This window comes from Haliotis cracherodii, unplaced genomic scaffold, assembly GCF_022045235.1.
Source record: "Haliotis cracherodii isolate W230 unplaced genomic scaffold, xgHalCrac1.p SCAF_14, whole genome shotgun sequence".
NCBI lineage: Eukaryota > Metazoa > Mollusca > Gastropoda > Lepetellida > Haliotidae > Haliotis > Haliotis cracherodii.
The window spans coordinates 26,423,769-26,440,450 of NW_027266269.1; the positions used below are offsets into that span (position 1 = coordinate 26,423,769).

Sequence of the window (16,682 nt, forward strand, 5' to 3'; positions counted from 1 at the left end):
GGTCTTCAGCAACCCAGGCTTGCCGTAACAGGCGACTATGCTTGTCGTAGGAGGCGACCAACCAACCAATCGTATTAGTGAGATAAAAGAAGTGAGTGAGTGAGTGAGTGAGTGAGTGATTCTGATTTTACGCCGCTTTTAGCAATATCCCAGCAATATCACGGCGGGGGACTCCAGAAATGGGCTTCACACATTGTACCTGTGTCGGGAATCGAACCCGGGTCTTCGGCGTGACGAGCGAACGCTTTAACCACCAGGCTACCCGACCGCCCCTTAAAGAAGTAAGACACGCTCCTCTCTCTGCCATCAATGGAAATGGGACAGAGGCCATTTACATCACAAACTGTGTTCACTCTTCGGTGAGAGTGAGTGTTTGTTTGTTTGTTGTTTAACGCCGCACTCAGCAATATTCCAGCTATATGACGGCGGTCTGTAAATAATCGAGGTTGGACCAGACAATCCAGTGATTGACATCAAGAGCATCTATCCACGTAATTGGAATACGATGACATGCATCAACCAAGTCAGCGAGCCTGACCACCCGATCCCGTTCGTCGCCTCTTACGACAAGCATAGTCGCCTTTTACGGCAAGCATGGGTTGCTGAAGACCTATTCTTCACGGGTCGAGTGAGTGAGTGAGTATGGTTTTACGCCGCTTTTAGCAATATTCCAGCAATATCACGGCGGGGGGACACCAGAAATGGGCTTCACATATTGTACCCAGGTGGGGAATCGAACCTGGGTCTTCGGCGTGACGAGCGAACGCTTTAACCTCTAGGCTACCCCACCGCCCCTTTAGCGCTATTAAGATTCATTTGGGTTGCAAATATCGCAACAGCGGTAGGTTTACATTTTCAAGTATATGATACATCGTAATGCACATGCTACATCGTACTGCACCTGCTGCACATGTTACATCGTACTGCATCTGATGCACATGTTACATCGTACTGCACCTGATGCACATGTTACATCGTACTGCACATACTGCGCATGCTACATCGTACTGCCCATGGCACATCGTACTGCACATGCTACATCGTAACTGCACATGCTACGTCGTAACTGCACATGCTACGTCGTACTGCACCTACTGCACTTGATACATCGTTCTGCACATACTGAGCATGCTACATCGTACTGCATATGCCACATCGTACTGCACATGCTACATCGTACTGCACATGCTACATCGTACTGCATATGCTACATCGTACTGCACATGTTACATCGTACTGCGCATGCTACATCGTACTGCACATGCTACATCGTACTGCACATGCTACGTCGTACTGCACATGCTACATCGTACTGCACATGCCACATCGTACTGCACATGTTACATCGTACTGCATATGCTACGTCGTACTGCACATGCTACATCGTACTGCACATGCCACATGGTACTGCACATGCTACATCGTACTGCACATGCCACATCGTACTGCACATGTTACATCGTACTGCATATGCTACGTCGTATTGCACATGCTACATCTTACTGCACATGCCACATGGTACTGCACATGCTACATCGTACTGCATATGCTACATCGTACTGCACATGCCACATCGTACTGCACATGTTACATCGTACTGCACATGTTACATCGTACTGCATATGCTACATCGTACTGCACATGCCACATCGTACTGCACATGCTACATCGTACTGCACATGCCACATCGTACTGCACATGCCACATCGTACTGCACATGCTATATCGCACTGCTCATGTTACATCGTACTGCACATGCTACGTCGTACTGCACATGCTACATCGTACTGCACATGCTACATTGTACTGCACGTGTTACATCGTCCTGCACCTACTGCACATGCCACATCGTACTGCACATGCTACATCTTACTGCACATGCTACGTCGTACTGCACATGCTACATCGTACTGCACATGCTACATTGTACTGCACATGCTACATCGTACTACACCTACTGCAATACCACATCGTACTACACATGCAACATCGTACTGCTACATCGTACTAAGCGACATAATAATGTAAAGATTCCACGTACTATATGACGGGGGCTGATACGGGCGACAGTCACACGTGCGGCATCCATACTCGTCTAGTCTGTGACCATACTGGCAGTACTCGCGACAGTACGAGATGTCAGGACAGGCTGAGGAAGAAAATCAGCATGGTTAAGTGATAATATACATGATGGCAATAAGCATATTGGCGACATAAGGGCAAACATTTCCTAAATGATCTTATTGATGAAAATGGCCTATTTCTTCCATTTGAATATTTTCGCGAACGTCATAATAAACACATTTCTAACTATACTGTTGTGCGATCTCCCCTGTCAAGCAATATTATCGCAAAGAAGGCTTTTTTATCCCAAAAATAACATTTGTTACATGGCCTTTTAAATATCCAAAAAATTTGGAAGAGCCCCTCCATTTATTATCTATCATTTACTTAAGTCACGACAAGGCAGTCAATACTATTATAAATTTTTATGAGATAGCCAGTGTTAAAACAATCATTCTTTACGAAATGGGAATCGATGTTAGAACAACAAAAAACAGGAACAGAGAAATACAAATATAATTCGATTCCATTTAAATGTCTTAAAAATAAGAAATTTTAATGACTTCAATATCAAATATCCTTCAAATTTACCAACAAATAAGTTACTTCATAAAATGGGATACGCAGATCACACATTATCTAGCCACTGTAAAGACCAAATTTAAACTGTTGAATATTTATTTTGATATATTCTGACTTTGTAACAGTGTGATCTTCCTCTGGATGCAGTTCGAAAATTGGTTACGTCACTTCACCACGTTTTGGTCAAGTTGTCATTACTTCTTTGTAAAGCAGTGCTCTGTATAAACCATGTAAAAAGCAACAGAAAAATATAAATGAAAGAAAAGAAAAACAGTGACTGGGTCAGTGGTTGAATGGGTGAGTGAGTGGTTGAGTGAGTGGTTGAGTGAGTGGTTGAGTGAGTGAGTGAGTGGTTGAGTGAGTGAGTGGTTGAGTGAGCGAGTGGTTGAGTGAGTGAGTGAGTGGTTGAGTGAGTGAGTGAGTGGTTGAGTGAGCGAGTGGTTGAGTGAGTGAGTGAGTGGTTGAGTGAGTGAGTGAGTGGTTGAGTGAGCGAGTGGTTGAGTGAGTGAGTGAGTGAGTGGTTGAGTGAGTGAGTGGTTGAGTGAGTGAGTGGTTGAGTGAGTGAGTGAGTAGTTGAGTGAGCGAGTGGTTGAGTGAGTGAGTGAGTGGTTGAGTGAGTGAGGTGTTTGGGTGGGTAGTTGAGTGAGTGCGTGTGGTTGAGTGAGTAGTTTAGTGAGTGAGTGGTTGAGTGGTTGAGTGGTTGAGTTAGTGGTTGAGTGGTTGAGTGGTTGAGTGAGTGAGTGAGTGAGTGAGTGAGTGAGTGGTTGAGTGAGTGAGGTGTTTGGGTGGGTAGTTGAGTGAGTGAGTGTGAGTGAGGGAGTGTTATTGAGTGAGTGAATGGCTGAGTGAGTGGTTGAGTGAGTGAGTGATTGAGTGAGTGAGTGAGGTGTTTGGGCGGGTAGTTGAGTGAGTGAGTGGTTTAATGCTTAGAGTGAGTAAATAAATTCCATTGATTTAAATGACATTAGCGTTAGCTAGGAGGCAGTATAGTGTATCTTTACCGTCGTCAACGCATTCACACAATGTGCAGCCTCTGGAGTCGTTCCTGTAGCCGGAGAGGCAGTCTCTCGAGCAGAGCACCCGTGGACACGTGGTCTGAGACGCAACTGCAAATAAATAACTTACATGTTACTTCATGGTCTACGTATCTTTGACATAAGGAAGTTTTCAATTTCGTTAATTTTAACGTGCTCAACATCGATCTCATAGTGCGCACTGTCTTGTTAACTGCTAAATTATACACCAACCAACAATTGTTAAACAAACGTATGTTGGGTGCATTGTCATTTGTGTCTAGAATTGCTTAGTGGGATAACAATGAAATATTCAGCGCTTCAAGGCGCTCCAGACTGCATCTCTATGAGGAAGAGGAGGAGAGCGCTTGGGTAGCCTAGTAGTTAAATCATTCACTCATCACACCGAAGACCCGGGTTCGATTCCACATAGGTACAATGTGTGAAGCCCGTTTCTGGTGTCCCACCCCGTGATATTGCTGGAATATTGCTAAAAGCAGCGTGAAACCATACTCACTCACTCACTCACGCACACCGAAGAATGAACACAGTTTGTGATGTAAATGGCATTTGTCCCATTTCCATTGTTGGCAGAGAGAGGAGTGTGTCTTACTTCTGTTATCCCACTCATACGATTGGTTGGTCGCTTGGTTTGTTGTGTAACGCCGCACTCAGCAATATTCCAGCTATATGACGGCTCACCCCATAAGAAATTATTATTAGGATATGTTTTTTGGTGATTGTTTTTGAACACATAACTACAAGTTTCTTTGTACGTTTCCCCCCCTTTACGTTCAGAATACGAATTTCACGAAAAAAACATATGTCGCCAGCGGGATTCGAACCCGTAAAGTCTGTATGGAAGACAAATGAAATTCGTCTCCTGCCACGACGACATAGAAAATAATTTATCATATGGAATTAACAATGGCATATTTACTAATATTAAGACTAATAGTTAAACTGTTAATGAACAAGGATATTTGACCAGACAAATCCAGTGACTGACATCATGGGCAACGATCCACGCAATTAAGATACGATGACATGCATAAAACAAGTCAGCGAGCCTGACCACCTGATCCCGTTAGTCGCCTCTTACGACAAGCATGGTCGCCTTTCATAGCAAGCATGGGTTGCTGAAGACCTATTCTACCCCGGCTCTGACGGGTCGTGCAACGCAGTGACCAAGTTGTATTAGTACAACACAGTGACCAAGTTGTATCAATACAACATAGTAATATCGTCTGGAGTTGATTTCCGTCCTTGTACGGATACAATCACTCCATTTGTCCTACTGACGGAGTGAGTGAGTTGTGTTTAACGCCGCTTTTAAAAGTATTACAGTTATATCACGGCGCGCCAGCTTTATGTGTTAGGAAAGCCCGAAGTGATGCAGGTCTCAGACGTTGTCTACTTCGGTGAAACCCACGAGCACGGGTATGGTGCTGACAAACCTAGAAAAATAATCGTGGCGAACCAGGATTCGATACCATAATCACAGGTTTCTGGCGTGCCCAAGGGACGCAACTCTGCACAGCGAATCGCGGCGCCGTAGACGACCGGGCCACCCGTGGCCCCCTATACCCACGGACCCCTGCGTGCAGATATGAGCTAAATATACACCGAGTCAACACGAAGACACCCAGCATGTGCAGACCCGCACAGATGTTGTTTACTTTCATATTGTGCTTACTTCTTTCTCACGGTTGAGCATGAGAGCCTTGCAGAACACAACAAGGCTTTTAACAGCGTAGCAATTAAATAGAAAGTATGCTGAAATCTAAGGACTGTGACAGATGTCTGGGTGTTGAAGGTCTTTGTGCAGCTTGATTGCACACAATAAACGTGGTAGTGCTTCTTCAGAAATATACTGTGCACTAGGTAATTGTGTATTGACCTTTCACTTTTGACCCGTGATCAACTGGTTTTCCGGGCACAATAGTGGTCAGTTCAAATCGCTGCATGGTCATTCAGCTTTTTGCATTTGGTGTTTGAATGGCATTTAGAAGTGAAACACATAAGAAAGAGAATATATGAATGCCAACTCCTTCATTATGAGGAACACAACATTTCGGAGTTTCCACTTACTCCTTCATCAGGCGAATAATGCCAACTTCTTTATTATGAGGAACACTACCTTTCGGAGTATATACTTACTCCTTCATCAGGCGAATAATGCTGACTTCGTTATTATGAGGAACACTACCTTTCGGAGTATATACTTACTCCTTCATCAGGCGAATAATGCTGACTTCGTTATTATGAGGAACACTACCTTTCGGAGTATATACTTACTCCTTCATAAGGCGAATAATGCTGACTTCGTTATTATGAGGCACACTACCTTTCGGAGTATATACTTTCTCCTTCATCAGGCGAATAATGCCAACTTCTTTATTATGAGGAACACTACGTTTCGGAGTATATACTTACTCCTTCATCAGGCGAATAATGCTTATTTCGTGATTATGAGGAACACTACCTTTTGGAGTATATACTTACTCCTTCATCAGGCGAATAATGCCAACTTCGTGATTATGAGGAACACTACGTTTCGGAGTATATACTTACTCCTTCATCAGGCGAACAATGCCAATTCTTTATTATGAGGAACACTATGTTTCGGAGTATATACTTACTCCTTCATCAGGCGAATAATGCTATCTTCGTTATTATGAGGAACACTACATTTCGGAGTAATACTTACTCCTTCACCAGGCGAATAATGCCAACTTCGTTGTTATGAGGAACACTACCTTTCGGAGTATATACTTACTCCTTTATCAGGCGAATAATGCTTACTTCGTTATTATGAGGAACACAACATTTCGGAGTATATACTTACTCCTTCATCAGGCGAATAATGCTAACTTCGTTATTATGAGGAACACTACCTTTCGGAGTATATACTTACTCCTTCATCAGGCGAATAATGCTAACTTCGTTATTATGAGGAACACTACCTTTCGGAGGAATACTTACTCCTTCATCAGGCGAATAATGCTTACTTCGTTATTATGAGGAACACTACCTTTCGGAGTATATACTTACTCCTTCATCAGGCGAATAATGCTAACTTCGTTATTATGAGGAACACTACCTTTCGGAGGAATACTTACTCCTTCATCAGGCGAATAATGCTTACTTCGTTATTATGAGGAACACTACCTTTCTGAGTATAAACTTACTCCTTCATCAGGCGAATAATGCTTACTTCGTTATTATGAGGAACACTACCTTTCTGAGTATATACTTACTCCTTCATCAGGCGAATAATGCTAACTTCGTTATTATGAGGAACACTACCTTTCGGTGTATATACTTACTCCTTCACCAGGCGAATAATGCTGGCCACCTTTTCGTGAGCAAATGGCAAACAATGGACACTGCTTATAGCAGATAAGTCGGGCAGAATGTCACTGGAGTGTGCAATCTAAATATTTGTGATTATCAGAAATCTTGGTTGTGTATTCTTAATGCACAATGCCTGTCTCATTTGCAGAAGTTCTGCCATGTTTATATACCGAACAACAAAAGTTCCTGTGACATTGAATAAGATTTAAAGCAAAGTTATGTTTTTTACCAAATCTGAAACAATTTCGGTTTGCAACAGATAAAAAACTCCCGTAAGTGTTCAAATGGTTTAATTTGCCATACTGATTTCAGAAAATGCGTGATTTTATAAAAAAAACCATGAACATGCCAAAATGTCAATTTACAAATCAATAGCGTGTGTGTCCACCTCTGGTTGCGATGCAAGCAACACATCTTCGTCTCATGGAATGGACCAAGCGTCGCACAAAGTCCTGTGGTATATCTGTCCATATCTGTTGGAGCATGTTTCGAAGTTCCTGGAGTGTCTGTGGAACACGTGGTTGACGTCGAAGGCGCCGATCCATCTCATCCCACATGTCCTCGATTGGTGAGAGCTCAGGGGAGCGAGCCGGCCAGGGGGTGACATTCACTTTGTTTTGTTGAAGAGAGTCCTGAACAAGTCGAGCAATATGAGGCCGGGCGTTGTCATGTTGAAAGGTAATGCCTGGGCCATGACGACACAACATCGGTAGAACAACAGGGCCGATGATCTCGCCGCGGTTGCGCTGTCCATTGAGATTTCCCTCTACCACTATCAAACGGGTCCTCTGTCTTGCTGTAATCCCACCTCATACCATAACGCTGCCGCCCCCGAACCGATCTTCTTCAATGACACAATGATTGACGTAACGTTCAAGCATAATGGCTTGCAGACGTTCATTTTCGGACAGGCATGGCATTTCGTAATGTTAAATAATTGCGTAATTTTGTTGTTTTTCTGAGTGGTTGTTGTCAGCACGATGCTAACCAATGCATATGGAATCCCGTTAAGGCACATGTTTTTATACCCATTCTTGGGTAGTGAAATGCATGGGGCGTACATAAAAGTCAAATTTTGCATGGAATGCATGCTTTTCTGTAGCAGTTGGGTTTTTGTGACTTGATTCCATACATGTTCACCGACGTAACATCAAAGACACGTGTCACTGCATGAAATGACTGTAACATCAAAGACACTGTGTCATTGCGTGAACAGATTTTAACATCAAAGACATCTTGTCATTGCGTTCACCGACTGTAACATCAAAGACATCTTTTCACTGCATTAACCGACTGTAACTTCAAAACGATTTGTCACTGCATTCACCGACTTAACATCAAAGACACCATGTCACTGCGTGAACCGACTGTAACATCAAAGACACAGTGTCACTGGGTGAACCGACTGTATCATCAAAGAAACCATGTCACTGCGTCAACCGAATGTAACATTAAAGACACAGTGTCACTGGGTGAACCGACTGTAACATCAAAGACACCGTGTCACTGCGTGAACCAATTGTAACATCAAAGACACCGTGTCACTCCGTGAACCGACTGTAACATCAAAGACATCCTGTCAGTTCATGAACGGACTGCAACATCAAAGACACCGTGACACTACATGAACCGATTGTAACACCAAAGACACCGTGACACTACATGAACCGATTGTAACACCAAAGACACCGTGACACTACATGAACCAATTGTAACACCAAAGACACCATGACACTACATGAACCAATTGTAACACCAAAGACACCGTGACACTACATGAACCAATTGTAACACCAAAGACACCGTGTCACTACATGAACCGATTGTAACATCAAAGACATCGTGACACTACATGAACCGATTGTAACATCAAAGACACCGTGACACTACATGAACCGATTGTAACATCAAAGACATCGTGACACTACATGAACCGATTGTAACATCAAAGACATCGTGACACTACATGAACCGATTGCAACATCAAAGACACCCTGTCACTACGTGAACCGACTGTAACATCAAAGACACTGTGTCCCTGCGCGAACCAACTGTAACATCAAAGACACCGTGTCACTTGGTGAACCGACTGTAACATCAAAGACACCATGTCACTGAGTGAACCGACTGTAACATCAAAGACACCATGTCACTGCACGAACCGACTGTAACATCAAAGACACCCTGTCACTGCGTCAACCGATCGTAACATCAAAGACACCGTGTCACTGCGTCAACCGACTGTAACATCAAAGACACCCTGTCACTGCGTCAACCGACTGTAACATCAAAGGCACCGTGTCACTGCGTCAACCGACTGTAACATCAAAGACACCCTGTCACTGCGTCAACCGACTGTAACATCAAAGACACCCTGTCACTGCGTCAACCGACTGTAACATCAAAGACACCCTGTCACTGCGTCAACCGACTGTAACATCAAAGGCACCCTCCTTCCAACACTGCGCTTTATCAATGACAACACCTGACAAAGTGAAATAAGTATACCATCCAGAAATATATATCGTGACATATTCATACTTCTACGTTGCTCGAACCCATTCACATGTTATTGATATAATCACTCCATAGACGGAGCTCAGTCCAAGAGAGGACAGTTGTGGCTGAAGAAGGTTGAATTTAAACACTCGACGCCCACTCGACCTACCACGTGATGGGTGGACGAAGTCGACACTGACTATACACATAGGCCCTAATACCTCACACTGTAGTATACATTCTTACAGGGGTTACAAGAGGGAGTCTTCTGTACCACCAAACAATTGTTAGGAGGTCACGTGTATGGCCGTGACGTTTCGAACAGGTGCTTGGCTGAAGGCCGAGGATAAACCATTCATCCCTTCTTGCAGTGGTATGACATTGGTCCACAGTAGGTTAGTCTATGCAGACCTATTTCGAGCTGATGCGTCAAAAGTCCATTGCCCCAATTCACAAAGGGATGTTACCGCTAAGAAGGCTATATTAATAGCACATTCATAGCATTAGATTGCTTTGTGTAAACATTATATTGCATAAGAATGTTAGGAAAGTATTTTCAATGAAAAGGGGTTTAGTTTTTATTGGTTAAGCCAACAAGCAGTTCTTCCCAATGTCCTTAAATATATCATTTCCTTAAGATTATCTGATATAGCGCCTCAAGCATGGAATGCAGAGATAACAAATTCTTCTAAAGGTATCACATATCGCATATTTAAAACTGAACTCTTCCTTGAAAAGGACCGCCTCCGTGGTCTAGTGGTAGAGCATCCGCCCGAAGAGCGGAAGGTCCGGGTTTCGATCCGTCATACCAAAATACGTTAAAAGATGGTACTTGTTGTTACCCTGTCTGGCACTCGGCATTAAGGGGCTAAAACAAGGACTGGTCGGTGTCTGAGTGGGGTATTCATGTTAAACTGCGGCATGGTATCTCAGTGTGCTAGCACTATAAATCGGCATCAGTCCGGACTAGTACAAGCAACCACACAAACGTACATGCTACGTGTTACGCGACGTTAAACCCCATTTCATCTCACCTCACCTTGAAAAGTATTTATTAGTTATCCCTTTTTCTTTGGCTGTTTAGAACACATGCCACCATTTACCTACTGAACTAGGTACATGTAGGTGGCACAAAATCCCTGTCAATGAACGAACGTGTAAACTCTGCGACATGAGCGATGTTGGTGATGAAATGTTTTTCATTAAAACTTTTTTTGTCCTTTTTTTAAACACCAACGGGAAAATATATGTTGCAATTTCATATGCTAAAATCCCAAACATGTTAAAATTTAAAGAACTTTTTATTTGTAAAAAAATAAATTTTATTAAAAAACTGTACATTCTGTAATGTCATTATGAAAACTGTAAAATCGTCCATGTAAACCACCCCGCCATCATATGTTTACAGTAAACTACGGTTATAACAAACTTAAAAGGACCACTAATTTGAGTTCGTAATAACCGTAGTTCATTATACGCATATATACAGCATATGCACAATAACTTCCCGGGACTAAAAATTAAGTTCGTTTTATCAGTCAGTTCGTTATAAGCGTGTTCGTTATAAACGTAGTTTACTGTATACTGTTTGTAAATTTGTACCTCATATGTCGAGGATCCCGGCCTGAGCGTACATAATGTTCAGTTCTGTTCAGTTCTGTTCTTTGGAAGGGCCAGGGCAGTAGTTTATATTTTGGTGTACAGGGGCCACTTGCACAAAGCGATCTTAGCGCTAAGCCTATTGTAAGCCTAAGTTAAAGTATGGGCGTTACGATCATCTTAGCGCTAAGATCGCTTTGTGCAAGTGGGTCATGGTCAGCCATTATAGGGTTTCATTACAGTGGGGCGTAACGGTGACCTTGAGTATAATCGCACGTTAAGACACCTGTTACAATAATCTCCTGGAAATTTATAGTGTCAGGGCTACGTACATTCAAACGTGATGTCGACTTGTTGAAGTTTGAAATAACCACGTTTACACTGTTTTCTTCATTACTGAGAGTGCGATAGGTAGCCAAGTGGTTAAAGCGTTCGCTCCTCATGCCGTTGACCGAGTTCGAATTTACCCATTGGTATACAGTGTGCAATCATGTCTGGTCTCCCTGACGTGGTATTGCACAATACGGCTTAAAACTTACTCATCCACTAACACCTTTATGAGAACGGTTCCCATGAGAGGTCGCCACTCCAGGAATCAACACCTATGTTATGAGACTGATGGAAACGCGTTTTGCCGCGGTTAGTAACATCTGAAGTACTTATTCAGAGCTACAGATATCAGCTGCCTATTTGCGTAAAATGCCCCCCCCCCCCCCCCAAACTATTCAAAACCCAATTACTTTCAATTAACTTGCGCACAGAAACGCATGCATTAAATGGAAAACACAATTGTTCGAAAACAGCATGCGTAAATGCCCAATGAAGCTTTTTTCAGCATGCGTACGACAGAGCTAATTTCCGAAACACAATTACGAGCTAATTTACTTCGTGAGTCAAGCCTATATTTAGAACCCTTATGTACATCTTAAACATTATTTCATTATTTTTTTTAAATCTCAAAATGTTTACTCATTTTTGGAAAGACCCAGTAGAGTGATGAATAAATGAGTAAAAAAATATTGGTTACCCAATAAAAAATGTAATAACCCAATTAAAACAGAACCTTTGAGTAAAAATTCCATTGATCAAAAGGCTATCTGGAGATCTGCATATTACAACCAAAAGTTAAAACAGCAACTCGCACAATACAGATTTCAGGCTTAAATCTTTGAATTGAATCAACTGAACTAATTTGTCACGGGCTAGACTGTCCTAAATATTTGTAAAGGTTAAATTACTCCGACAATGACACACGAGCAAATTCGCAGATTTTACGCTGCCTTTAGCACTATTCCAGCAATATCACGGCGGGGGACACCAGAAATGGGCTTCACACATTGTACCCATGTCGGGAATCGAACCCGGGTCTTCGGCGTGACGAGCGAACGCTTTAACCACTAGGCTACCCGACCGCCCCTGCTACTGCATTGAATGAAATTACATCATAAACTTCCATGATTTTAAGCATGACATAATATAAAAAATGGTTATCACCTCTGTGTTTCAGTATCGTAAATATCATACATTAGGAATACAAAATATGTATTTTGTTCGCCAAAGGATTCCATATAACAATGGGTATTCATTATATGTGATATTTACTATCCGGGAACATACTGGATAATAATCTATATTTACTATCAGTGAACATACTATTCAATAATTTCTATTTACTATCAGTGAACATACTATTCAATAATTTCTATTTACTATCCGGGAAAATGCTAAGTAATAATTTCTATTTACTATCCGGGAAAATGCTAAGTAATAATCTCTATTTACTATCCGGTAACATGCTAAGTAATAATCTCTAATTACTATCCGGGAACATGCTAAGTAATAATCTCTATTAACTATCCGGGAACATGCTAGATAATAATCTCTGTTTACGAACTGTGCGGTCAACTCCGTAATGATTACATATTTGTGACGTGTGTCCTCGGTCTTGTAATGTACACGTTCATTATTATCGTAATATCTCGTCTACTAACAACCGGAAGTATCCCGGATTCATAGAGTATATAAGAGTTAAACCTACTGTGTTTTCAGTGTAGAGGTCGGTTGAGTTGGGAACCGAGTGGACAGTATATTTCATCGAAGTCTACCATGCCAAAATAAAAAACCCGGATGAGTGTGTGTTATGAATTTAATGCGCCTTTGAGCAGTATGTGAGTTTTATCACGGACCATCAGTTTGTTGAGTGAGTGAGTGAGTGAGTGAGTGAGTTGGGTTAAACGCCACTTTTAACAATAGTCCAGCTATATCACGGCGTGTCAGCTTAATGTGGGAGGAAAGCCCGAAGTGATGCAGGTCTTAGACGTTTACCACTCCGGTGAAACCCACGAGCCCGGGTATGGTGCTGACAAACCTAGAAACATAATCGGGGCGAACCAGGATTCGAATCCACAATCCGGTTTCTGGCGTGCCCAAGGGACGCAACTCTGCACAGCGAATCGCGGTTCTTCAGAAGGGGTGTATTTGATTCGGGTATCATAGCTGTCGTGCATCGGCGACAGTTTTCAGCCTATAGTCCTCGAAACTTGATATAGAATCACGAAATATCGCGATGATTAGTTAACGCAGATAGCTGCATGTGTGATAATACTTATAAAATAAAAACAAGCCATTCCGCCGATAAGAAATATTATTTACAGTAATGACAAAAAAGTGAGCGTTTCAAGAAATATCCATTTTGCTCGGGATAAACATCATCACTGCGTTTTGATCACGTGATTACTATACGGGAATTCGAAGCTTCGACAATCACGTGACAATATGTAGGCTATATTTAGCATCGTGTGCAATATGGGTGCAATACCCGCACGACCTGAAAAAAACACATAAAAAACTGGCTGTCATCATGTTGTTGACCGCCTCCGTAGTTTAGTGGTAGAGCGGGTTTGAAGGTCCGGGGTTCGATCCGCGTCATACCAAAAGACGACCAAAGATGGTACTTGTTGTAACCCGGTCTGGCACGCGGCATTAAGGGGCTAAAACAAGGACTGGTCGGCTCGGGGTCAGTATACTGTGTCTGAGTGGGGTATTCATGCTAAACTGCGGCATGGCATCTCAATGGGCTAGCACTATAAATCGGCACAGTCCGGACTAGTACAAGCAGCCACACACACACACGCACGTGCATGCGACGTTAAACCCCATTTCACCTCACCTCACCATCATGTTGTTATCTTTGCACATTCATCTCACCTCACCTCACCTTGTGTTGTGTAAACATCATGATATATATATATATATATATATATATATATATATATATATATATATATATATATATATATATATATATGACTAATATATACTCGTACATAGCTCTGAAACGCCGTACAAAGAATAAAAGAAGTTCCTATCTATACAAAAGTGTCACGTATAAATAAATGCTTTGTAATTGTGACCTCGGACTGTTAAAAGTACTTTTCTGTTGGGTGAAATAAAAGTATGAAATGAGGAGACATCATGTGATCACTTTTATTAGAAAAGTGTTATAATTCTCGCGGGAGGCAGGTTTTCGTCGATGCAACTGATTTTTTATACGTGATGTAAGTATTCGAAAGACTCCCTGTGTTGGTAAAGGCTTAACTGGAATTCTTCAGATTGATGCTGTAACTGCTTTTACATTAAATCACACAGGTTTAAATTTTAATTTTGATCAACATTTTTTATTAATTCATATCTATTACAGATCACCCCTTATGAGAAAAAGACTGAGACGCAATAAACAGTGCGTACGAATTGCTGGACCACGTGTGTCATGAACAAGTAGATTTTCATGATTGTTAAAAAGTACTCTCATGTCGTCTGTTTTTTTCACGTGAAAAAACGTCACCTACCTGCACATGCAGTAACACACACGAGGACGACAGTAACAACAGTCCACTCCATTGCTAACTTAATACCCGCTTCGTCTCAAACCTCACTACCTTCTCGCAACATCCAAACTTCGCTGAACGCCCATGGCAAATACATGTACAATTGAGCACAAATCGGTTTCGGTTAACGAAACCGGTTTGAAAATTATAACGCTCTTGCACAAGTAACAACTCCATGTTGACATAATATCTAATTCGTTTCTACTTACATATGGCCATACATTATTTTGAATTCATAAATATACCGATTTAGGGTTAAGTAGTTTTCAGCCTACGGCACACTAGGAACAAATAACACGGATAACCGAAACCGGTTTATTTGGTTTGCGTCGCGACCGAATCCGGTTCTTTGGATATAATGTAAATATCAGAAACACATTTCGATACAGTTAAGAGTCTTGGATGTGAAAAGAAGTTCTGAAAGTGAATAATATCTATATAGCCCCGCCCTCGTTCCCCTGTATGAGGATGCAACTGCGGTTTATGTAAACGGCAGTTGTTAGCTCAGGGATGCCGGCACAATGTCCCCCGGTGAATCTCCTTGGATACCTCTGCACGTGAAGTATTTTGAAATGTACACATGTTTCTCGATATTAGTTGATATGTGTATTCACACTCACATATAAGAGAGTCTGATTATGATATGAACTTATATGTATTAACATGTATTACACACGACCCGCGAAGATCCGGGGTAGAATAGATCTTCAGCAACCCATGCTTGACGTTTCTATGCTTGTCGTAAAAGGCTACTAACGGGATCGGGTGGTCAGGATCGCTGAGTCATCGTATCTCAATTGCGTGGTTTGATGCTCATGATGTCAATCACTGGATTGTCTGGTCCAGATTCGATTATGTACAGACCGCCGTCATATAGCTGAAATATTGCTGAGTGCGGCGTTAAACAACAAACCAACCAACCGTTGGACCGTTTGTATTTATTTTGATATCATTCCAAAAGAACTCCTCAAATCAAGTTGTAGCTCACCTTTTGCTCTTTTGTTTATCATTAACCATTAAGAATGAGTGAGTGAGAATGTTTTTACGCAGCGTTTAGCAATATTCCAGCAATATCAGGGCGGGGGACACCAGAAATGGGCACCACAGATTCTATTCATGTGGGGAATCGAACATGTTCTTCGGCGTGATGATCGAACGATTAACCACTAGGCTACCCCAGCGCCCATAAACCAATATGAATCTTGATGTTATGACACTGTATAGACCACCCGATTCCGTTAGTCGCCTCTTACGACAAGCATAGTCGCCTTTTACGACAAGCATGGGTTGCTGAAGACTTATTCTATCATGAATTTGGAATACAATATTCAAAGGATGTGTGGCAATACAATTCGTGCAGAGAAATACGACAGAAATCAACAAAGGGAATGTATTTATGTTTTGGAGACAACAGAGAGCTTGGAATTTTGGCGCTTTTCTATATACGACTGTGACGTCATATCTTTTGCGTCACAATGAGCGATATGACGTCATAATGGTGACGCGCGATGTAGAGCGAAAGCCTTGCAAAGCTTGCTTTGTTTTCTTTAGGGATGCCCACTTCATGTTAGCTTACCAAGTTGCCGTGCTTATATACTTTCAATGCCTGTCATATGTTCGAGCGAAGTATTACGGTGTAAACAAACTGCTTGCGTATATACAGCACCATATTTTGTTCGGT

The 16,682-nt window shown here is 42.0% G+C and overlaps 1 protein-coding gene across 1 annotated transcript in view; it reads right to left on the bottom strand.

The window, feature by feature from the left end:
- LOC139461151 (cysteine-rich motor neuron 1 protein-like) overlaps nt 1-15,078 on the bottom strand; it is a 47,927-nt gene extending 32,849 nt beyond the window's left edge. Inside the window, exons 1-3 of the mRNA XM_071242710.1 lie at nt 14,963-15,078; nt 3,648-3,752; nt 2,042-2,149 (exon numbers count right to left, since the gene is read on the bottom strand). Coding sequence (XP_071098811.1) covers nt 2,042-2,149; nt 3,648-3,752; nt 14,963-15,014 — 265 coding nt within the window. The 5' untranslated portion in view covers nt 15,015-15,078. The remainder of the gene's footprint in view (nt 1-2,041; nt 2,150-3,647; nt 3,753-14,962) is intronic.
- Between the last annotated feature and the right edge of the window lie 1,604 nt (nt 15,079-16,682).